This window comes from Dryas octopetala, chromosome 7, assembly GCF_963921425.1.
Source record: "Dryas octopetala chromosome 7, drDryOcto1.1, whole genome shotgun sequence".
Lineage (NCBI taxonomy): Eukaryota > Viridiplantae > Streptophyta > Magnoliopsida > Rosales > Rosaceae > Dryas > Dryas octopetala.
This window is the reverse complement of record NC_141372.1, coordinates 2706044-2730076: the sequence shown is the minus strand read 5'-3', so window position 1 is coordinate 2730076 and position 24033 is coordinate 2706044. Positions and strand designations below refer to the sequence as shown.

General features: G+C 37.4%; 2 protein-coding genes and 1 pseudogene across 3 annotated transcripts; 1 reads left to right on the top strand and 2 right to left on the bottom strand.

Annotated features, from left to right (window-relative positions):
- Positions 1-1876: 1876 nt before the first annotated feature.
- On the bottom strand, positions 1877-6951 carry LOC147278438 (glutamate receptor 2.1-like; annotated as a pseudogene). Its single transcript, XR_015123289.1, has 5 exons — positions 6727-6951; positions 3553-4884; positions 3131-3443; positions 2627-3033; positions 1877-2476 (listed from the first exon to the last, which is right to left on the bottom strand). The product of XR_015123289.1 is annotated as a glutamate receptor 2.1-like (transcript).
- Positions 6952-9753: 2802 nt separating this feature from the next.
- Positions 9754-13085, top strand: LOC147278437 (uncharacterized). Its single transcript, XM_086250171.1, has 6 exons — positions 9754-9931; positions 10040-10122; positions 10189-11696; positions 11790-11904; positions 12571-12887; positions 13049-13085. Exons 1-6 carry the CDS (start codon positions 9754-9756, stop codon positions 13083-13085), a joined length of 2238 nt encoding a protein of 745 aa, XP_086106297.1.
- Positions 13086-14596: 1511 nt separating this feature from the next.
- Positions 14597-20274, bottom strand: LOC147278436 (glutamate receptor 2.8-like). The gene is made up of 5 exons (XM_086249771.1): positions 19965-20274; positions 16223-17577; positions 15825-16137; positions 15325-15731; positions 14597-15220 (listed from the first exon to the last, which is right to left on the bottom strand). Exons 1-5 carry the CDS (start codon positions 20251-20253, stop codon positions 14597-14599), a joined length of 2988 nt encoding a protein of 995 aa, XP_086105897.1. The 5' UTR covers positions 20254-20274.
- Positions 20275-24033: the final 3759 nt, after the last annotated feature.

The following is a 24033-nucleotide window of genomic DNA, read 5'->3' as shown; positions in this document are numbered from 1 at the left end:
GGCTAGCTCCTGTACTTGGTGAAGCAGCTCAAGTACTCGTTTTTGCTCCTTGAAGATTTATTAATGGGTGAAACAAGCAGGGATGCAGAGAAGGTGAAGACAAAAAGTTGATTATCTGAGACAAGACTGAAATGTAAGAGATCAGCTTATTATTGATGTTCTTTGACTTGGCCATTGATACACTCAAAGAGCCAGAGAGGCTCTATTTCTTCGTTTTGAAAGAAAAAACTAGGATTTTGTTTGTGGGTTTTTATTTATTTATGAGTTTCCTTTACAAGCATTTGACCATTTTTCAGAGACAGAGAGAGCGAATGGGTGTGAAACAGGCGGAGGCTTGTGGGTGGATGGGAGGGGGTGCGACGGGGTCAGGAGAGGAGGAGGAGAGGGGGGTGAGACAGCGATGAGGCCGTGGGTGGGGGGGACCTCCCTTTTTTTTTTTATAGCTTTTTTTATTTATTTTATTTTAGTTTGTTTTTAATTTCTTTTCAATTTGTTTTTTTCTGAATGGACCGAAATACCCTCATAAAAGTGGTCATGTGCATCGCACATGATTACTTCCGTCAACTAACTGGATGGAAGGACCACTTTCAGAAACTTTGAAAAGTTCGTGGGCAAAATTATTACGTTTTGAAGTTCGAAGATCACTTTGAGATATGGGTTAAAGTTGAAGGACCATTTTTATATTTAACCCATATATTAAGCTATAGGAAAGGATGCACTTATATAGTCTTTTTTTTTTTTAATTAAACCAGAAGGACTTATATAATATTATTAAGTAGATCATGAGGATCTAGGGCCTTAATTATATCAGATGGTATTATATACACATGAAAGTCCTTGGAAATGATTCAGAAGCATCAGTGAACAACCGCTAATTAAACCGAATCCATACGGACAAAACAATTAAGCAATAATATTCAATATTCTTCCTTTAATTAATATTGTAACCATTAAAAATATAAGCAAACAAAATGCAATATATGAATTAACAATACATATATATAGGAGACTTGGTGTTGACTTGGTGGGGTATGGGGTTACGAAGTTAATTGACATATATCGGTCATTGTATACTCATTTTTAGTCTGTGGACTATTGTCTATTTTCAGGCAAATGGTAATAAAGTATGGAATTAAAAAGAATGAACTTCGCCGCCATTGACCGAAAAAAAACACTTCGCCGCCCCAAAAAAGAGGATTATAATGAACTTCTCTACCGTGCTACAGGTTCTAGATAATTGGAAAAAACAAAAAACATGCTACACACTACTTCTCTTTTTAACCTTCCATATATAGTATTTCTCTTCAAAAATTCATACAAGGGTGAGGAGAAAAATAAGAAATAATTCGTAGCACTTTTTTAGTATGAGTGAGATTATGTAACATCTATATTACAACCCTTAAATTACATGATTAGAATTGAAATAAATAAAAACAACGAAAATAAATAATCCAATTATTAATTTAAAATTCTTGGGACAACAATCGGTCAACTATGCTACCTTGAAAGCACTCAATTAGAAAATTTTACAAAGGGACATAACATAACAAAACATCCTCTGCTAATTATCATTTAATGTGACTTCCATTACATATTACTAACAAACAAGCGTCAAAATTACGGGCATTTAAGTCAACCGTTGTTCATGAATGGAATAAATTGAGCTTAGATATAAGAAATAAATCCAAATTAAGACTATTTATTTCATGACTTTCACGCTAATTAACAATACATAAACTGAACAACATAATCCTGCAATATGTGATAGAAGGTTTGGATTAAAAGTTGAGTAATACTAAAATTTATACAGGTAATTTATTCAAGGCTAGCTGCTAAAACCTTTTTGTTTCTTACTATATAATTAAGTACACATATGCTAATTAATTGTTTTCGTTGCAGGAATAGTATGCATTTCTTGATCAATAGTGATAGCAAAGTCCGTAGTTGGAACTATTTCCGGAGACGACGCTTGACCAGGAGATGGTGTTTGTTGGTCACTGAAGTAGACATTATTCGTATCTGCGTGGTTCGTATAGCTCACTGGACTTTCAGACCAGTTATTATTTGGTGAGGCCTTAACTGCATCTCCAACAGGACCAACATTACTCCCTATTCCATCTCGCTGTTGATTGCTTCTAAAAGTATGAAAGCTCAAGTCCTTTTGGTCAAAACTCTTGAGCATTGCTCGAATCATTGTCCATGTAGAGGCTCTTGAATCGCGTAGCACCAAGACCTGCCTCTGATTGTAAACAAAGGAACCCACAAATATGATGAGAGCAAATATTGAAGCCACCCCGGTGATGAGGAATAGCGTCCAAAAGCAACCAACCCCAAGACTCTTGCTAGAAACATTCAGAGTTGGATCTTGACATTTGCTGTCTTTCTTGAACCATTTGTCTTCTAGGTTCTCTCCTTCAGTCACGTTTAGGATTGCCTGTGACACATCGGGTAGAAGAGGGGAACGCTTCGGAAACGCCTGCAATTAAAGCATATATGAGAAACTCGATCATATGATTTTTTTGGCAAACAAATACGTACAGACAGTATATATATAGATGTAAGGACCAATTATTAACAATGTACATCAAGCATAAGCATGAGCTGAGGAGAGAGATAGAGATCTTACAAAGCCATAACCATCAGTTTTCAACATGGATCCAATCATGGTGTATTTGGGACAGTATTTTGCAACAAAAAGCTTCAGGTTAGGGGTTCCATCAATAAAAGCAGCAATACCACCCTTTGCAGTCCCTTTTGAAAGAGCTTCATCACACTCTTCCATGGATTTCATAACCTTAAGCTTGGAATCATCAAAACCCAGTTGTCTCAAGAGTTCGTGAACATAAGACCTTTTTATGTAGCCAACGTTATCCCCATTCCTTAAAAGATCGTTTATCCCGGTAACAGTTGGCTTCAGTTGTTGGACTGTCAATAGTGATGCTAGATTCGCTGTGTAACTTTGAGTCAGTATTAGCATAACAAAGAACCATATAAGCATCACCACTCTAGCTGAGTTGCTAACCACTCTCTCCCCTGTATAGAATCGATTCAACAATTATACAACAAAATTATTGACAGTCCAATTAATAGTACTATTGAATTGCGCAAGAGATAGGTGATGGATAATTACTATGTGAAAAAACCATGGTTGAAAAGGAGAACCAAAAGCTTGTGCTAACTTGATATGAGGGAGGGCCACGAAAGTCTTCATTAATTCGATGTTCAAGCACCCAAACCACAAACGCAATAAACACAAAGAAAAAAGTTATTGTGAGCCAGAGGCCCGATGTAAAAGGCTTAAAGAAAACCCATGCATTTTCTCGTCTACTGTCTTCGAATGGCACAACCATTGCTATATCAGATTCTGTGTATGGCAATGTAAAGTCCACATACAAGGACCTGTTTGCTCTAATTGTTATATCTCCCACCACAGCATCAAAGTTCTGCCAATTAGAAAGTAATTGAAACATGTATGTACGTGCATTAATTCCAATCAGATAATATTGTATGTATTAATCTATTTACTAATGAAAGTTAGATGAAAAATTTTACCTTAAGATAGACTTGATAGACCAAATCATTGTAAGTGAGATTAGCACTGGTGCCATCAGAGTTTTCAAAAGGAATGAACTCATAAGGAAGAGCATAGGGTAATATTTCCACTGCGGCCACAAAGACATCAATACTGAACCCAGTCACCTCCGATGTGTTTGTTTTAGTATTCTTGGTTACCTTAACAAACTCAGTGAAACCATCCTTGACAGGGACTCCAATTCTCAACTTTTTGTTGCCGTATGTTGGGATCTCCCATCCTTTGGGAACAGAGAGAGAATCTCCGGGCCATATAATGGGTCCAAGATCGCACTTATAAGTCGAAAATGTAGTACTGCTTGTGTTTGTTGATAAATTCAATCTTCTCACCATGCCATTTTCAGGTGTCCAAAATGCAACTGGTCTTGCTCCATCCCCATTTACATTCACAATCTTAAAAGTTGATGACTGAAGCTGCCTATCAGCAAGTTTGAACTTCCCCTGCTATGCCTTCGAAACTAGTATTTGATAAGGCACGAGAAAGTTTTGGACCATCTGTTGATGAGTTGAAGGAATCATTAATCCCCTTTTGGAAATCAAAGCTTGTACTAAACCCAACTTTTTCAACTGCCATGGCTAGTGCATAGGCAGCATCATAAGCCCGAAACCCCAAAACATCCAATTCAACATCAATGATGTTTGGATTGTCTTGTTGGAATTGCCTTTTCCACCTCCCTATGAACTCTTTAAGCTCCATTGTTCTTGGAACATAAGTTTCCACACCTAATACTCCTTGCATCGAATTCAAGGCCGAACCCATCGACCTCAAACGATTGCCTACTCCATTGGTCATGATCCAAACATAGCCTTGGCTCATCATGCCAATATCTTTTGCCTTGGCAAATAGCCTTGAGCAAAGACCAGGCATCATGTGCACAACGAAGACTCGGGTTTGCATCGTCATTAACTTGTAAAGCTCTTTGTCAATTTGGTCATCAGTGGCTGATGGGGGAATGACACTCCGGTAAGGGACATAAGCACCAACCTCTTGCAAGGCATCGATTAAAAAGGGTATCACTCCTTCTCCATACGTGTTGTCTACGTAGATGGGCACAACTTGTCTCCAACCAAAATTCTGGATAATTGAACTTATGGCTTTCACTTGGTGTGAGTCCGTTTGTGTGATTCGGAAGAAGTAGGAGCTTCGGAGCGAAGCCAGAGAGGGGCTTGTTGCAGAGAATGATATAATGGGGACCTGAGCTTGGTCTCCAAGATTTACAACGAAGCTTGCTTGCATTGATGTCACTGGCCCTAGGATTGCTTGCACTTCTTCATTCTTTATCAGATCTAGAGCTGTATATATGTCTCATTCAAGTGGTGTTAAGGTCAAATAGACACATGATAATGACAAGTCGATCATTTCTTCTTATTAGCAAATTAAAAATTAATAGGCCAAATAAACTATTATATGCGGTTATTGTACTTTCTTAAAATTTTTACTTGGGTCATGTTATTTTAATTTTGACAATTTCAGTCATGTACTTCTAATATGATATTAAGTAAGTCTAATTGTTAACTTCGTTTAAATTGATGATATAAAATTCGACGTGCATTGCACATGAGTGGTATTTCAGACATCTTAATTATTCCTCCTAGATGCCTATATAATCTCATACATGCCCTTATACGCAATTAGTATGAAAAAATAAGAAGTTTCAACTTCAAACTAAATATGTTGAATAACGAGTAATGGCTTAATAGACATCTATGTGGACTAAAATATTTGAAATGTCAGTTATGCATGAAGCACGTGCTTCTACGTCAAATTTTCAATCAACAATTTAAACGATATAAACTATTTAGACTTAATTGCTATCATATAGAAAGTATATAATCAAAATCATCAAAAATAAAAGTACATGATCAAAGTGAAAATCTCGTGAAAGTACATGGACCAAAAGTGTCATCTGACCAATTTGATATGTATTAACTTACAAAAAAAAAGTTGGCTAGTTTAGTTAAAAAAAACAAAACATATAACCATTTTTTATTTTTTCTTCTTAACTTTCTCTTATTAAACATGTGATTGAGCGATATTGCTTTAAATTGGAGGTGAAAATTCCTGTGAACAAGTAGTATAATTCATATGGTGTTATTTCTTATTTTTGTAGAATACCTATTTAAACTATAATCCGACCCATTTAATTAATACTTATCCATTAATCCAATCTATTTATAATTATTTCATATTCGGTTGACTCATATATCTTATGAACTAAAAACTTAAAACAAATTTCCTTTATTTTTAAATCAAAACTTCACTTCTTGATAAAAAATAAAATAAAATCAAAACTATAATCAATCATAATACTAACAAAATTATAATAACTTTATAATTATATGATTATCCATACAACACTTTGTATGATAAAAATTAATTATTTAATTTCTTCATATAATATTAATTAAATGTGTTTATCATGTCAAAATTGGATTACTCATATTTAGCGATAATTCAATAAGTTTATTGTTTGTGTTTAGCTGATCTTGTTATATTTGTGTTTGTGTCAAGCAATAATGAAGTGTACGTCAACACAAACCCGTGAATTTTGTATCAGGCTCAAATAGCACGTGTTACCATGTCGTGTCATAATTGTCATACTTAGTTCAAATTCAAAAATCTCAATTGCATGACTAATCATTTAAATTAAATTATAAGAAAAATAATGTATTTAAATATATCAATTTGTTTAATTATTAATAGGTCTATAATATATATGACATATCATCTTAACAACAAACAAAACAAAACAAAAAACAAAAATATGTATGACATAAAATTAATCTAGGTATTTTGAAGAGTTAATTAATGAGTACTTAAGAAGGAAAAAAAAAAAAACATGCATGCTACACACTTCCCCTTTTAACCTTCCATATATAGAATTCTCTTCAAGATTTTGACATGAATTATAGGTTTATAGCCAGACTGAAGAAATATGAGAATGAGATCGATGCATAAAAGTCTGCTATTCATTAATAATTAGTTATAACAGACGTAATAGTTATTTAACTACGTTGAAAATATGGAGTAAAGGTGTAAGTTCACAATTCGATTTTTAATGTCATAAAGAAAAAATAGGGTTCAAATTCTCAATAAAAATAACTTCAAGAAAAAAAAGGAGAGAGAGAATTAACCTGCAGCAGCTGCACCAACCACAGTTGCTTTGGAGTTCCTAGCTTTGAGAAGCAGCCTAGTGTGGTAGTCAGAATGTGATGCATAGAAGTCTAAGAGGGCCATTTTGATGCAACTCAAATAAATCTTCCCACTCTGTTCATCAAGGTCTAAAACAACACCCACATTCACTGGGATATAATTCGTTGTGTTTTGATCAGCAGCCATGGCCATGAATGTCCATGAGAAATTAAAGCAGAAAAAAATACAAAAAGCAAGTATGGTATTGGTATGGTTCATCTTGATGATCATAGTTGAATGCCTTGCAAGGTCACTCTTATCGTCAAGCATAAGAACAACAAGCTAGGAAAGGATGGACTTATATAGTCTCTTTTTTTTCTTTTTTTTTAACCAAAAGGACGTATTTGATAATATTATTAAGTAGAATATCTAGGGCCCCTAGCTACATCAGATGCTACAATATATACATAAAAGTCCTTGGAAAAGATTCAGAAGAATCAGTAAATAATTAACGGCTAGGTTCCAATCCATACGGACAGAACAAATAAGCAATGATATACATTCAATATTAATTCTTCCTTTAATAAAATTGAAACCATAAAAATTAAAAGCAAAAAACAAATTAATACAATATATGAATTAACAATATATATATAGGAGACTTAGTGTTGACTTGGGGGCACTTATTAGTCTGTGGACATGCAGTCGTATATATAACTGGCGTGTGGGGTTAGGAATTTATTTGACATATATCATTATATATACACTCACTGACTCACCCCATTGTCTATTTTCAGACAAATAGTAATAAAATATGGAATTAAAAAGAATGAACTTCACCGACCAAACCATATAAAAGGATTATAATGAACTTCTCTACCTGCTGCAGGTTCTAGCTAAATATCTAATCTACAACTATTAGATAAAAAGAAAAAAAAAATACCCTTCTACTATTATGATACACGATATATAGATTTATAAACACAAGTTATTTGATTTGATTAAGTAGCGCAAACTGCAAACTACATGAATTAAGATCTTCTAATTCTTGGTCTTTTGTTATTTTATACTTATATCTAATACGATATCGTAAGTTTTAGAGTTTGTTAAATATCTTGAGTATAGGAATTTATATTAAAAAGATAAATACATAGAAGTTTTAAACAGTAAAGATCGTTTTTGATGACGTGAACATAATATCGGTACTTGACCAAATCAAACAATTACTTATGTTTGTAAATAGATACAGCTACGGCGCGTGTGTGATAGTCAAAAGTCTCGAGAACGTACACGTTCAAAGTTCAAGCATGCACGTTATATATATTGACTGAAATAGAGAGTAGTCAACTAGTCAAACGTCTGTCTTACGAAGTAATACTATATGAAACTCATCAACCTCACACTCATACATTTTCGACCAAAAAAAAAAAAACCTCACACTCATACACAAACACACAACCCACACGCAGACACGCTATACATATATAGCACTTAAAACTAATGCATTAAGCGTGGAAAACCAAGACAACTTGTTTATGACTACTGCGTAGATCATTTAGAAATTTAACCAAAACTAAGACCCCTTTTGATTTTTGATTCAAAAAGTTTTAACTCTTAATTTTTTGAAATGAAAATGGGACTCTGAAAACAAATAATAGTATCCGAGAAGGATATTAACCGGCCGATATATCCTAATATTTTTAGCTAGCTTTTATTGTCTATCTTATAAATAAAAAAATAAAAAAACAGTTCAAACATAAAATAAGAACTAGCAGAGAGAGAAGGACGCGTCTTCTATAGTTTTGAAAGGAACTTAATTATAATATGAAAGCTTGGATCGGTCCTTAGTTTTGAAAGGAATTAGTTTGTCTTTTGAAAGCTTGGATCGGTCCTCTATTGTTTTGAAAGGAACTTATAATATGAATATATGGTAGAAAAAACAAATAAAGAAAATATAAATAAAAAATTTAGATTCATCTGTGTTGGTGTGAGTCAACACGTGTGATTATTGTGTAATTATTAGAATTAATTAGGTGATTTATTAATTCCTGTATTTTAGTTATAGGCCCATGTATATAAACCACATTTTGTGGTTTTATTCAATTAATCAGAAAATATATTGAAACCCTAAACCTAAGCCTCCTCCTCTGAACATGGTATCAGAGCATGGTTCTTTATCCTACTGCTTGTAGATTGTTCGAGATTAATTTGGTTAACAATTTTCCATAAAATTGTTGGGTTCCGCTGCACTACGTGATTAATTTGGGTAACAAGCTTTCTATCAAATTGTTGGGTGTTACTGTACCTTAATTTCGGCATCATCATCTACCTTGCGACCTCTGCTGCTCCAGTCGACACGCCGGCGCCGACCTCTGCTGCTCCAGTCAACCAGACCCGACGCCGACCTCTGCTGCTCCAGTCGACACGCCGGCGACTGGGCGCACCTCCACCTCGGCCAACCTGCTCGCCCGACGCGACGCCACCCCAGACGCGACGCCGACTCACTTGCTCAACCCGACGCCGACGCCCTGACGCAACGCAACCTCGCTTGCCCCGACGCGACGCCGCCCAGTCCTAGCGACGACGCCGCCTTTTTCCACGTCGACCAGTTGCAGCGACGCCGACGCTAGTCGCAGCTCCGCCTGCTGCTTGTCCGCCATTGACGCCGCGTCGACCCGCCTGCCCGCGCGCGCACATCGTCCGCCTGCGTGTGTGTGTCTCCGACTGCCTGTGCTGCCTGCGTGTGTGTGTCTCCGCCTGCCTGTGCTGCGAGTCTCCGCCTGACTGTGCGACGACGGTGCGACTGGTCTCTGCTGTGCGGTGGTCTGAGCGACGGCTGTGCGACCGCCTGTGCATGCGAACTACTGTGCACATTTGGTTGGTTCAGTTCTGCCCCCTGCTCTCTGCGGCTGTGCACATCTGATTGGCCCTACTGTGCGTGTGCCCCTGCTGTGTTCAACCTCTTCGGGGCAGCATCTTTTTATTTAAAAAAAAAAAAAAAAAAAAAAAAAAAAGGGATGCTGTACACCATGTCTGAAATGCCTCCCTCTGGTTCCTCTGCTACGGGTTTGAATGGAATCAATAATATGGTTGGTTCTAGGGTGAACTCTGTTAGTTCCTCCAGCTTTGTTGTCAAGTCAGGTATCTCTAACTCTGTTTTGAGTACTTCTGCTTGTACTAGTGATGGTGCATGGATAATTGATACAGGTGCTACGGATCATATGACTTCTGATCGTTATGTTTTTAGTCATTTTTCATCTGTCTGTTCTAAGCCATTTATTGTCAATGCCAATGGTGTGTCGTCTCCTGTTTTAGGAGATGGCACGGTATCCTTTTCCTCTGCTTTGTCTTTGCCTAATGTGCTGTTTGTTCCTTCCTTGAATTGTAACCTTATTTCTGTTAGTCAACTAACCAAAACTCATAATTGTGTGGCCACATTCTTTCCTACCCATTGTGTTTTCCAGGACATTCATACCAAGGAGAAGATTGGCAGTGGTAGAAAGAGTGGTGGATTGTACTATCTGGATAGTGGGGTTTCCGCTTCAGATGGTCGTGGCATTGTGAGTCTAGTTAGTGATGGTTCCTCTGAAAATCAGAAGAAGATTTGGTTGTGGCATCGCCGACTTGGTCATCCGTCCTTTAGTTATCTTCGGCGTTTATTTCCCTCTTTATTTTGTGGATTGAACATTTCCAATTTTAATTGTGAAGTTTGTGTGTTGGCCAAAAGCCATCGTTCAGTGTTTCCTTCTAGTGCTACACGTATGGATGTTCCTTTTGCTTTGGTCCACTCGGATGTTTGGGGTCCGGCCCCGTGTGGTACACATAAAGGAATGAAATGGTTTGTGACATTTATTGATGATTGTACTAGAATGACTTGGGTGTATCTTCTGAAACATAAAAGTGATGTGTGTGCTGTTTTTCGCCTTTTTCATCATATGGTCCTCACCCAGTTTGCCTGTCCTATTAAGGTTTTGCGCTCAGATAATGGCGGTGAGTTTGTTAATACAGAGATGACTCAGTATTTTGCTTCTGCGGGGATCCTTCATCAGACTTCTTGCGCTCATTCTCCACAACAGAATGGGGTTGCTGAACGCAAAAATCGACATTTATTGGAAGTCACTCGGTCCCTTCTTCTGGGGGGTCACGTGCCCTCTTTGTTCTGGGGTGATGCCTTGAGTTCTGCCGTCTATTTGATTAATCGGACCCCATCTAGTGTCCTTGACTTTCGGCGACCTTTGGATGTTCTCTCGGATTTTGTCTCTCTACCAGGCATCCTTCATTTGGAACCCCGTGTTTTTGGGTGTGTTGTTTTTGTGCATTTACATTCTCATCAGCGATCCAAGCTCGCATCTCGGGCATTAGAGTGTGTATTTGTTGGTTATGGTCCATCCCAGAAGGGGTATCGGTGCTATCATCCTTCTACTCAGCGCTTCTATGTTTCTATGGATGTCACTTTTCATGAACATCAACTTTTTTATTTCCCACGTCCACTGGATTCTACCCTTCAGGGGGAGGTTTATAATGAAGTGCAGAATCGAGATGATCTGTTGTTCTTTGGTAGTAGTGGTGAGGAAGGATCAGAACAGACTACTGATCGTCTAGTGTCGGAGTCTAGTAGGGAGGAAGGATCAGAACAGCCTACTGACCGTCCAGTGTCTGAATCTGAGGATGAGACTGAGACAGCAGAATTTACTGAGAATAATACTGAGAATGTGGTGGGACAAGAACCCACGGTTTTTGAGACTGAGGAATCCGTTTTCGAGACTGAGGAATCACCACTCCATGATAGTACCGCCATCTCTCCTACTCCATTGAATCAATCTTCTTCGTCCATTGAGGTAACCAACAATACTCTTGATTCACTTTCTGGTTCAGATCTTGATTCTCATGCTTCTAAATTTACACTTCCTCCTCGGTCTAACCGAGGACAACCACCAGCTAAATATGAGCCTGATCCAAATGCCAAAGTTAGGTACTCAATTAATAATTATGTGTCGTCTGTTAGGCTTTCAAAGTCATATGAATCGTATGTTCTGCAATTATCTTCTGTTTCTATTCCTAGTAGATTGCAGGATGCTCTTACAGATCCTAGATGGACCAAAGCTATGGCTGAAGAAATGGCGGCATTACAGAAGAATTCAACCTGGGAATTGGTTTCTCTACCTAAGGGGAAGAAGACAGTGGGATGCAGATGGGTGTTTGCAGTCAAACACAAAGCTGATGGGTCAGTTGAAAGGTATAAGGCAAGGTTGGTAGCAAAGGGTTATACACAGTCCTATGGCATAGACTACTTGGAGACGTTTGCTCCAGTGGCCAAGTTGAACACAGTACGGGTTCTGTTATCTTTGGCTGCTAACAAAGATTGGCCACTGCTTCAGTTTGATGTAAAGAATGCCTTTCTCCATGGTGATTTGACTGAAGAAGTATACATGGATCCTCCTCCAGGTATACCAGAGTTTGAGAATACGAGATTAGTATGCAGACTAAGGAAGTCTTTGTATGGTCTTAAACAATCTCCGAGAGCCTGGTTTGGGAGATTCACCCGTGCAATGAAGAACTATGGTTATCGGCAGAGTAATTTTGATCATACTTTGTTCCTAAAGAAAAGAGGGAAGAAGATTACTGCTCTTATCATTTACGTTGATGATATGGTTCTGACCGGAGATGATTATGAGGAAATCTCTAATTTGCAGAGGTACTTGTCTCAAGAGTTTGAAATGAAGCAGCTGGGGGACTTGAAGTTCTTTCTTGGGATAGAAGTGGCTCGGTCTAAACATGGCATATTCCTATCTCAAAGGAAATATGTTTTAGACTTGTTATCTGAAACTGGTATGCTTGGGTGTAAGCCAGCTGTCACTCCTATGGAACAAAACCATAGACTTTTCGAGTGTTTGGGGGCCTTGCCTGCAGATAAGGGGCGATATCAGAGACTTGTTGGAAGATTGATATATCTGTCTCACACTAGACCTGACATTGCTTATGCGGTTAGTGTAGTGAGCCAGTTTATGCATGCCCCGTGTAAACCCCATATGGATGCTGTGGAGCGAATTTTGCAGTATTTGAAATCTGCACCTGGTAAGGGATTGTTATTTGCTAATCATGGTCATGTGAATGTTGAAGGGTTTTCTGATGCAGACTGGGGTGGTTCAGCAGATGATAGAAGGTCTACCTCAGGCTACTTTACCTTTGTAGGAGGAAATTTGGTGACTTGGAGAAGTAAGAAGCAATCAGTTGTATCTAGGTCGAGTGCAGAGGCTGAATATAGAGGTATGGCACTTGGAGTAGTCGAACTTTTGTGGTTGAGACATTTATTGACTGATTTAGGATGTCCACCTACAAAACCTATGGACTTGTTTTGTGATAACAAATCTGCTATTGATATAGCACATAATCCTGTTCAGCATGATAGAACAAAACACATTGAGATTGATCGACACTTCATCAAAGAGAAACTTGAAGCGAAGATTATTAACTTTCCATTTGTGAAGTCCGAAGATCAGCTTGCAGATGTGTTGACCAAGGCTGTGGCAAATCGGGTGTTTTTGGACTCACTAGACAAGTTGGGCATGTGCGATATATATGCACCAACTTGAGGGGGAGTGTTGGTGTGAGTCAACACGTGTGATTATTGTGTAATTATTAGAATTAATTAGGTGATTTATTAATTCCTGTATTTTAGTTATAGGCCCATGTATATAAACCACATTTTGTGGTTTTATTCAATTAATCAGAAAATATATTGAAACCCTAAACCTAAGCCTCCTCCTCTGAACAATCTGAAAGTGGAGTGGAAAAGAAGAAATAGATACGTAGCATTTTTTGAGTGTGTGAATTACACTATTATAATTGAAACAAATAAAAACAAAGTAGATAATTCAATTTTTAATTTGAAAGTTTTGGGAGAACAATCCGTCAACTACGTTACCTTGAAAGCACTCAATTAGAAATTTTTATATAGAGACATAACATAACAAAACAAAACATATACTTCAAAATAGATAAATTAAGTACAATTAATGGATCAAACAATAAATGTAATGAATCAACCTTCAGAACTAATTAACATTGTAATACTCAGTAATACTATGTAGGGTTAATTAATTACATATTAATGATGGGTATATTAATTTATAACAAAAATAAGTTTTATTTTTTCAGTAATATGGTAAACAAATTTATAATATTTAACATACAATTAATCCAATTTTATTTTTGTAAACTATATATACAACACCCACATTCACACAGAATTAATTACTGTGCGTTGCATGTGCACTTGTGCCATGGCCAAGAAAATTAAAGAAAAAAAAGAAGGAAGAAAAGGATATAGTGTAAGGATCTTCTGATACTTCCCGATCATTTATGAATCGATTGAAGGCTTTGATCCTGTATTAATTTGGAAGAAACTTATGATATAAAGATGGTGGGATTTGAAGGTACTAGGCTACTAGCTAGCTAGGAAAACAATCAGTCAGCTACTTGAAACTTTGAAAGCACCCAATTGTTTTTTTTCTTTTTGGTCAAGAAAGCACTCAAATTGAAGATGGGCTGGTCTCGCTTAGTTTGGACATGGACTTGGGCTTATATCGTTTGGATACCCCCACGATCTTGGCCCTGATCCAAGAGGACAGACTGGGCTGGGTTTCTTGGCCTAGGATGGTCAGTGTTTTGCTGTGTCTGTTGGGCTAGGGGCTCCCCAAGAATCTCAATCATCTAGGCTCGATAAAACTTGGCACACAAGAATGATGTATTAATTGCATATACAGTGCGGATTACATGTTTTGATTTTTGAGTATGAGTATACAACCTTGTGATCAGTTATATTTCTAAGCCAAACTCTTTTTTTGTTTTTTTTCCTTTTTTCACAATATATTAATTATTTTGTGGAGATGTTACATGAGTTGTATGCATTTCTTGATCAATAGTGACAGCGAGCTCAATAGTTGGAAGTATTTCCGGAGACGCATGACCAGTTGGAGATGGTGTATGTTGCTCACCAAAGAACACAGAATTGGTATCTGTGTGGTTGGTATAGCTGAATGGACTATCTTGCCAGTTGTTATAATTCGGGGACGGCTTAAAAGCATCTCCACCACTAGTACTACCACCAAATCCATCTCCATCTCCTTGTTGAGTACTGCTTTTAAAAGTATGAGAGCTCATGTCCTTCTGGTCAAAAATTTCGAACATGGCTCGAATCTTTTTCGATATAGAGGATCTCGAATCAGGGTGCACCAGGACATCCCTGTGCTTAAAAAGAAACGAGGCTACAAATACAATGAGAGCAAAGCTTGAAGCCACCCCAGCAATGACGAATAGACCCCAAAAGCTGTCAAGCCCAAGACTTTTACTAGAAAGCTTTGGAAGTGCCGAGTCTTCACATTTGCTGTCTTTCTTAAACCATTTGTCTTCAATGTTCATTATCTTCTCTCCTTCCGTCACATTTAGGATTGCCTGTGAAACATCGGGTAGAAGAGGCGAACGCTTCGGAAACACCTGCAATTAATTAAAGCAATGGTACGAATGGTACGAATAGTGAATACCAAGTAATTAATTAGTGGTACAAATATGTGATGGAGGATAATTGAAAGAGGTCTTACAAAGCCAAACCCATCGGTTTTGGAGATGGGTCCAATCATGGTGTATTTGGAACAATATTTTGCAAGAAAAAGCTTCATGTCGGGGGTTTCATCAACAACGGCAGCAATACCACCCTTTGCAGTCCCTTTTGAAAGAGCTTCATGGCAGTCTTCCATGGATTTCATAACCTTGAGCTTGGAATCATGAAAACCCAGTTGTGTCAAGACTTCGTAAACAAAAGCATTCTCTACGTAGCCCACGTTATCTCCATTCCTTAGTAGATCTTTTATTTCGGTAACGGTTGGCTGGAGTTGTTGGACTGTTAATAGTGATGCTAGATTAGCTGTGTAACTTTGTGTCAGTATTAGCACAACAAACACCCATATGATCATCACGAATCTTGCCAAGTTGCTAATCACTCTCTCCCCTGTAAATTAAGCGAGTCCAAGAATATGTATCAATGTATTAGGCATAGTTAATTAGCAATGATTAGCTAGAGAAGAGATGGATAATTACTTACTGTGTGAAAAAACCATGGTTGAAAAAGAGAACCAGAAGCTTGTGCCAACTTGGTACGAGGGAGGGCCGCGAAAATCTTCATTAATTCGATGTTCAAGCACCCAAACCACAAACCCAATAAAGAAGAAGAAACAAGTTGTTGTGAGCCAAAGGTCCCATGTCAATGGCTTCAAGAAAACCCATGCATTTTTGCTTCTCATGTCTATCATTGGCACAACCATCACTATCCCAGATTCTGTGTATGGCATTGTAAAGTCTACATACTTGGACCTGTTTGCTCTGATTGTTGTATCTCCCACCACAGCATCAAACTTCTGCCAATTAGTAATGGTTAAAACATGTAATTAAGTGCATTAATTTAAATTAATCTATTTATTAATTAATGATAAAGAATTTTACCCCAAGATAGACTTGATAGACCAATTCATTGTAAGTGCCAGCGCTGGTGCCATCAGCCTTAGCAAAGGGAATGAACTCATAAGGCAGAGCATATGGTAATATGTCCACAGCAGCCTTAAAGACATCAATGCTGAACCCAGTGACTTCTGTTGTGTTTGTGCTAGGATCCTTGGTGACCTTAACAAACTCTGTAAAACCATCATTGACAGGGACTCCAATTCTCAACTTGTTGCCGTTTGTTGGGATCGCCCATCCTTTTGGAACAGAGAGAGAATCTCCGGGCCATATAATGGGTCCAAGATCGCACTTATGACCCGAAAATGTACTGCTTGTGTTGGTTGGTGAATTCAATGCTCTCACCATCCCATTTTCCGGTGTCCAAAATGCAATGGCTCTAACTCCATAACCATTTACATTCACAATCCTAAAAGTTGATGATTGAAGCTGCCCATCAACAAGACTGAAGTCCCCTGCTATGCCTTTGAAACTAGTATTTGATAAGTCATCAGAAAGTTTTGGACCATATTGGGAGACCTTAAAAGTATCAAGATCTGTTGATGAGTTGAAGGAATCATTTAAATTCCCCTTTTTGAATCCAAAGCTTGTTATACTAGTCCCAACTTGTTCAACTGCCATGGCTAGTGCAAAAGTAGCATCATAAGCCCGAAATCCGAAAACATCCAATTCCAGATCAATGATGGTGGGATTGTCTTGTTGGAATTGCCTTTTCCACCTCATTTTGAATTCTTTAAGCTCCGTTGTTCTTGGAACATAAGTTTCTACACCTAACACTCCTTGCATCGAATTTAACACCGAACCCATCGACCCCAAACGGTTACCAACCCCATTGGTCATGATCCAAACATAGCCTTGGCTCATCATCCCAATCTCTTTTGCCTTGGCAAATAGCCTTGAGCAAAGATTAGGCATCATATGCACAATGAAGACTCTAGTTTGCATACTCATTAACTTGTAAAGCTCTTTCTCAATTTGGTTATCAGTGGCTGATTGGGGAATGACACTCCGGTAAGGGACATGAGCATCAACCTTTTGCAAGGCATCAATTAAAAAGGGTATGACTCCCTCCCCATACGTGTTGTCTACGTAGATGGGCACGACTTGTCTCCAGCCAAAATCATGAACTATAGCACTAATGGCTTTCACTTGGTGTGAGTCGGTTTGTGTAATTCGGAAGAAGTAGGAACTTTGGAGGGAAGCGAGAGAAGGGCTTGATGCAGAAAATGATATAATGGGGACATGAGCTTGGTCTCCCAGGTTAACAACGAAGCTGGCTTGCATTGATGTTACTGGCCCTAGGATTGCTTGCACTTCTACATTCTTTATCAGATCTAGAGCTGTGTAATCGTAATAACTTTGATGAGATTAATAATGATTATGCTTATTAAGCAAAAAAAAAAAAAAGAGAGGGTCTTTTAGATATAACACCGTTTTGAATACCCCTTTTTTGAGTAGGTCTAGTAAGTAAATAAATATGTGTGAGGTTTTTTTTTGACATAAATTCAATTTAGACACATAACTATATAAGCTATTTCAACGGAGTCCATGAACTTTAAAATATTTCAAATATACACCCGATCTATTATCTAAATTGAAAAATGAATTTATGTCCATTGATTTGTTGAGAGATCAGTTAAATGACAGCTTGGCTTTTGCTGACCGAGATTACTTGGCGATGTGGCGTTATCTCAGCAAACATTTCCCGCCAAATGAGTGACACAGGCCCACAATTTAATAATAATAGAGAGAGAGAGTTTGTGAGCCCGTGTCAGGGCTTAGGTGGACCCGTGTCGCTCATTTCCCACCAAATGAGCGATATGGGTCCACAAACTCATCATCTCTTTCTCGCTCGTTGAACACAAGTGAGGGATTTATATTCTAATTTGAGGAAAAACGTGATGTTTTTAGGCTACTAAATTGTCAGGAGAGCGTTCGACGAGCGGGAAAGAGGTGATGGGTGTGTGGGCTCGTGTCAAGTGGACATGTGTTGCTCATTTGGCGGGAAATGTATGCTGAGTTGGTGTCACGTCGCCAATTAATCCCCATTAGCAAAAGCTAAGCTGACATTTAACTGATCTCTCAATAAATTGATGGACGGAATTTCATTTTTCAATTTACATAATAAATCAGATGTATATTTGAAATATTTGAAAGTTCGTGGACTCCGTTGAAATAGCATATATAGTTATGTGTCTAAATTGAATTTATGCCTTTTTTTTTTTTACGTCAGATAATGGTTTAGCCATAAATTTGTGGGTATTTACAAAAGATGCAATTGCTCTAATTTGACCAATATTTAAAGATCCATGATTTGAGGTATTTATTACTCCTAATTTTTGAATGTTTTTATTGTAAACTTTTCATGATTCATGCATCCAATTCAAAAAAAAAAATTATTACCAATTATGAACATCAACATATAAACACTCAAATACAAAAAAAAGAAACATCCAATATACATATAATATAGATAAAAAAAAATAAACACAGTAAGCTTCACTTTGCGTAAAAAAAAAATATATCTAATAAAAATATAACAAATCTAACACAATACATACATAGAACTAAAATATATAAATACAAATATCAAAACTTTGGACTCAGGTATATAAAACAAAAGAAGAATGTACCTATCGCTCAGGTCAAGAAAAATGGAAGAACAAATTGAAAATAAATAAAAATAATAAGATACATTTGGTTCAGACGGATGAGTTCCTAAACTCCATATAAAGTATATAAACCAACAAGAAAGTCATAACAACATTTCATAGCACCTAACAACATTAGTTAACACATGCAACTATCTAAAATTCAGACTTAAATTCCCTCAAATTCAACCTCCTTTTTAGGTATATATACCAATGATTTTATCACCTCTAACTCAGATAGAAAAATGTGGAAGAAAAATAAGAACCATAATCATAGAAGGCTTGGTAAAATATGGGAGGAAGAAGAATAAGATCGAAGATTGATAATGAAGAATGATAGAAAAGATGAAGAAAAATCAAAGAAAAGAAAGATCAAAGAAGAAGAAAATAAAAAAATAAAAAGAAGATCGAAGAAACCACAAACACAACCAAAATAAAATAATACATTAATTACTTACTTGTAAGTAAGAATGAATGAAAATTTGAAAAACACTACAAAAAAAAATTGTGTGGAACTTTTGAAATTGCTAACCTAAAGAACGGGTGAGGATGAAGGCCGTGTGGACAACGCAAATGATGTTTGTAAAGTTTCGAATGTTCACGCAAAATACTAATTTGGACAACATAATAAGATTTGAAATTTGAAAAAAAAAAAATTAGAAAGGAAAATATTAAATTTCAAAGTCAAAGTTGTCAAACATCAATGAATTATCAAAATAAAAAATGATAATACCTTGAAAAAAGACATTAATTGAGAACATTAAAATTTATCTTTTTCAACTCAAAAGGTAAAAGAGGAAATCACTAAATAAATTTTCTACAGAAATTGGATAATCTTACGTGACAAATTTAAAAATAGGTGTATATCCAATTTTACCAAAAAAATAGGATAATATCAAAATGGGTCTCCCAAAATGGAGGCATCTCTAATTAATCCAAAAAATAAACATGCATGGTTTAAAATCTGATTTAATTAAAATAGCTAGCTATGTATGTATGCATGGTTGAAGAGGAGAGAGAGAGAGAGAGAGAGAGAGAGAGAGAGAGAGAGAGAGAGAGAGAGAGAGAGAGAGAACCTGCAGCAGCTGCACCAACCACAGTTGCTTTGGAGTTCCTAGCGTTGAGAACCAGCCTAGTGTTGTAGTCAGAATGAGATGCATAGAAATCTGAGAGGGCCATTTTGATGCAACTTAAATACATCTTCCCACTCCCACTTGGTGCATCAAGGTCTACAACAACACCCACATTCACTGGGATCTTGGTTGTGTTTTCTGCAGCCATGGCCATGAAAATATTCCATGAGAAAACAGGGCAGCAGAAGATGAAAAGATCAACAAGGATCGCCCTGTTCTTCTTCATGGTCATATTTGAATGTTCAATTTGAAAGGTCGCTCCTCTATATATATTGTCAAGCATATATAAACAATAACAACCAGAGGATGCTACTTATATATTATATATATAGTTTATATGGAGAGAAGGTATCACCAACGAGTAAAATTTAGGATTTCGCAGAAATTTCAATGGAAATTTCAAAAATTTTAAATTTCGATCAAAATTAGACAAAATCGATGGAAATTACTATCAAAATACAAAAACTTTGAATGATACTTTACTATATGTTTATTTAACATATTATATATCTACTACATTGATAAAAAATAATTGAAGAAAACCTAATTATATAGTAGGTTTTATGTTATATAAGATAAATATAATGCGCGCTAAAGGCAAATACTGTTAAATAAAATTATTATATAATATTTTTTATACTCTATATTGTTTATGATATAGTATAAGATATTACGGTTTAAACCCTTTTGGGTATTATTAATTATTTTTTATATAGAAATATATTAAAGTTTAGTGTTTAAAAACAACTAAACGAAACTCCAAATCCTTTTTTTTCTTTCCAATTGCCCAAAGGCCCCAAACTCCAATCAACCTTTAACCTCTTTTTCTTTTCTTTTTCTTTCCTTCCTTTTCCTTCTCGTGACTTTCTCTTCTTCCCTCTCATTTCTTTCTCCCAACCCAATCGCGCGCATCTCTAGCTTCCTCCTTCCTCCTTCTCCTCTCCCTCCCCGATCTCTCTCTTCCTCCTCTCCTCCCCGATCCCTTCCTCCCCTATCTCTTCTCCCTCCCTCCCCGTTGGCTGGGTTTATTTTTGTTTTTCGTTGGTTGGGTTTGAACTGTTTTTTACAATTTTGCTGGGTTTGGACTTTGGACAGAGAAAGAGAAGATAGATAGAAAGAGAAGCGGTGAGCGAAATTTTCACAAAATCTTGACGATTATATGTTAAAATTTTCATACCTTTAAAAAATGAAATTTTAGGCAAAATTTCGCCGAAAATTTTGAAATTTTATTCCTTGGGTATCACACATGATCAAGGTACAAGCCAGGACAAGATTTAGAAGAATAAGTCAACAAACGCTAGGACCCAATTCATACGTACCATTAGAAATAGAGTAATGACGTACACCAACTATTATATGTCATTTTAATTTCATGTCTAAGTCTAACTAGGAACTTCATTTAATTATTCATATATATATAATAATGTGTCACATTAACTAAAAGTTAGAATAATCATAAGGACTAAGAAAGGTGAAATGAATGAACAAATATATAGGAAATTAATTAACTATTGGCTTTGTGACCCTCAATATGTGAACAACAGCAGTAAGGGTGGAATCGGTTTGGTAACCGAACCGAAACCCCTTTACCGACCCCCGAACTAACATTAGTCGGATGCCACAGAACTCCACCGATGCACCGAAGGCTGTCAGTTACCGACATTTTTGGGTTCGGTCAGAGTCAATCGTAATTTAATTTCCTTAATAATATTCAGTCACAACTCACAAGAAATCAGCATACGCATGCCAAATTGATATTTAAGAAGATGAACCCAATGAAAAAATTGAAATAGAAATATATTACGTAATTAATTAAGCTGATATTCCAAGTTTCCAACTGCTATATATGTCAACTGTTATATTTGAAAGTATGTCAGGTACTGACTGAACGCAAAGGATGCCCGGCCTGCACTCTTCAGAGAAGGAGCTGACTCCAATTAATGTATTCATGATGAGCTTCCAAGTTATTTCCGTGATTGTGAAACCTCACTTTAATTAGCACCCAAAATATTCTGAATCTGGATTTAAGTATTAAAAATATATGAGAAAATGAAAAGGGAATTATAATAATACTATGGAGTCGGTCGAGGAGGGAGCATTCAAGTGCACTCCACAGTTTTGAAGAGGAATTCAAGCATGATTGAAGTCAAGTCAATGCAACAGTACCAGACTTACTTATAAATTAATTATTTGAAAAAATATATATATATATATATTATTCAAAAAATCAGCCAGTAAAACCTGACTAATAAGTAATATCCAATCCAATTAGACATGGGGACAATGGTTTTGGAAGCAGAGGGCCAGATCAACCAACTGTTCTAACCAAAATCTGATCTAAATCTAATCACCCCCAGCCTCCATTTTCAAAGTTCAGTCATCCATATGTCATATTACAGAATTTGGCTTGATGAAAAATAGCATACATGCATGCATCCAGATTATATATTAATTATAATACATTAGAAATTTATTGCATTTTGGTGAATTATATATACAAGCTAGGCACCAACAATCCAACATAGCTTATATACAAAGCCATTCTTCAGGAGTTGAGAAATCTAAGATCCTGGATGACTATCATTATCATACAAAACTTGTGAAAATTAATATGTATTAATTGTTTTCTTGAGCTCCTTGAGGAGTTGATGGTATTTCTGGGTTGGGATGATCAAATTCATTAGCTGCAGGGACTACACCTGCTGGAGATTCTGGACCAACAGTCGTTCCTTGTTCCCCTACAGAAGGTTGGCCTGGATCTGTGCGGTTTGAATGGACTGTTGGGCTTCCCCGGTAGCTGCTGCCGCTTGGTGAGCCCTCGAGAAGACCCCGATCCTTCTTTCTAAAAGCATGGGAGCTCAGGTCTTTTTGGTCAAAGACTCTAAAATAGTCCTTAATTCTACCCCATACTGAGGCACCTCGGGTCATGAAGATGTGGCCATGCCTGTAAAAGAAAGAGGCTGCAAATATGATGAGAGCTAATAATGAAGTGACCCCGGCAATGATGAAGTGACCCTCTTGTCATTATTTTTGTTTTCGTTGGTTGGGTTTGAACTGTTTTTTACAATTTTGCTGGGTTTGGATTCTGGACAGAGAAGGAAAAGACAGACAGAAAAGTGGTGAGCGAAATTTTGGGAAAAATTTTCAAACAGGACACCTACTTTGAGGTCAATCTTAATTTAGGACACCACTTTGGGTTTGTCTTAGTGTAGGACACATATTTAGGGTTTGTGTTAGTTTGGGACAATCCGTCAACTCCGTTAACTTTTTCGTCCAAAAAGAGATAATTTGATAATTTTATATTTTTAAAACAAATAAAAATTAAAGAAAAAAGAAAAAAAACTAAAAAACAAAGGTTACTACCTAAAAAAATCATTAAGAAGTTTAAAACTAAAAATTAATTTAAAATATATTAAAACTAATAACAAAAAAAGCAAAAAAAAAAAAAAAAGATGCAGCAGATCTGAGATTTCTGAGATTGCACTAACCTAACCCCCACACCGCCCAACCTACGCCTATTGTCGACGGCAGCTTACCCGTCGGCGGAGGCCTCACCTGCCGACTCAACCCCAAGCTCCTCTCTCTCTCTCTCTCTCTCTCTCTCTCTCTCTCTCTCTCTCTCTCTCTCTCTCCCCTTTCCGCCCCCAGCCTGCCCGACCACCAGTCGCACCCCATTCAACCCAGCCCCAACCTGGTTCGCCCCCTCCCCCCAGCCCCCGCCCCCGCCCCGTCACACCCTCCACCCCTAGCCCCCATCGCACCCCCTCCCCCCAGCCCCAGCCCCCGTCGCACCCCCCCACCCAGCACCAACACCCCCCTGCCCGCTTTCATCTTCCCCACCCAGAACCACCCCTGCTTCTCTCCCCCCAACTCAACCCGGTTCGCCCCCTCCCCTCAGCCCCTGCCCCGTCACACTCCCCACCCCCAGCCCCTGTCGCACCCCCTCCCCCAGCCCCAGCCCCCGTCGCACCCCCCTACCCAGCACCAGCACCCCCCCTGCCCGCTTTCTTCT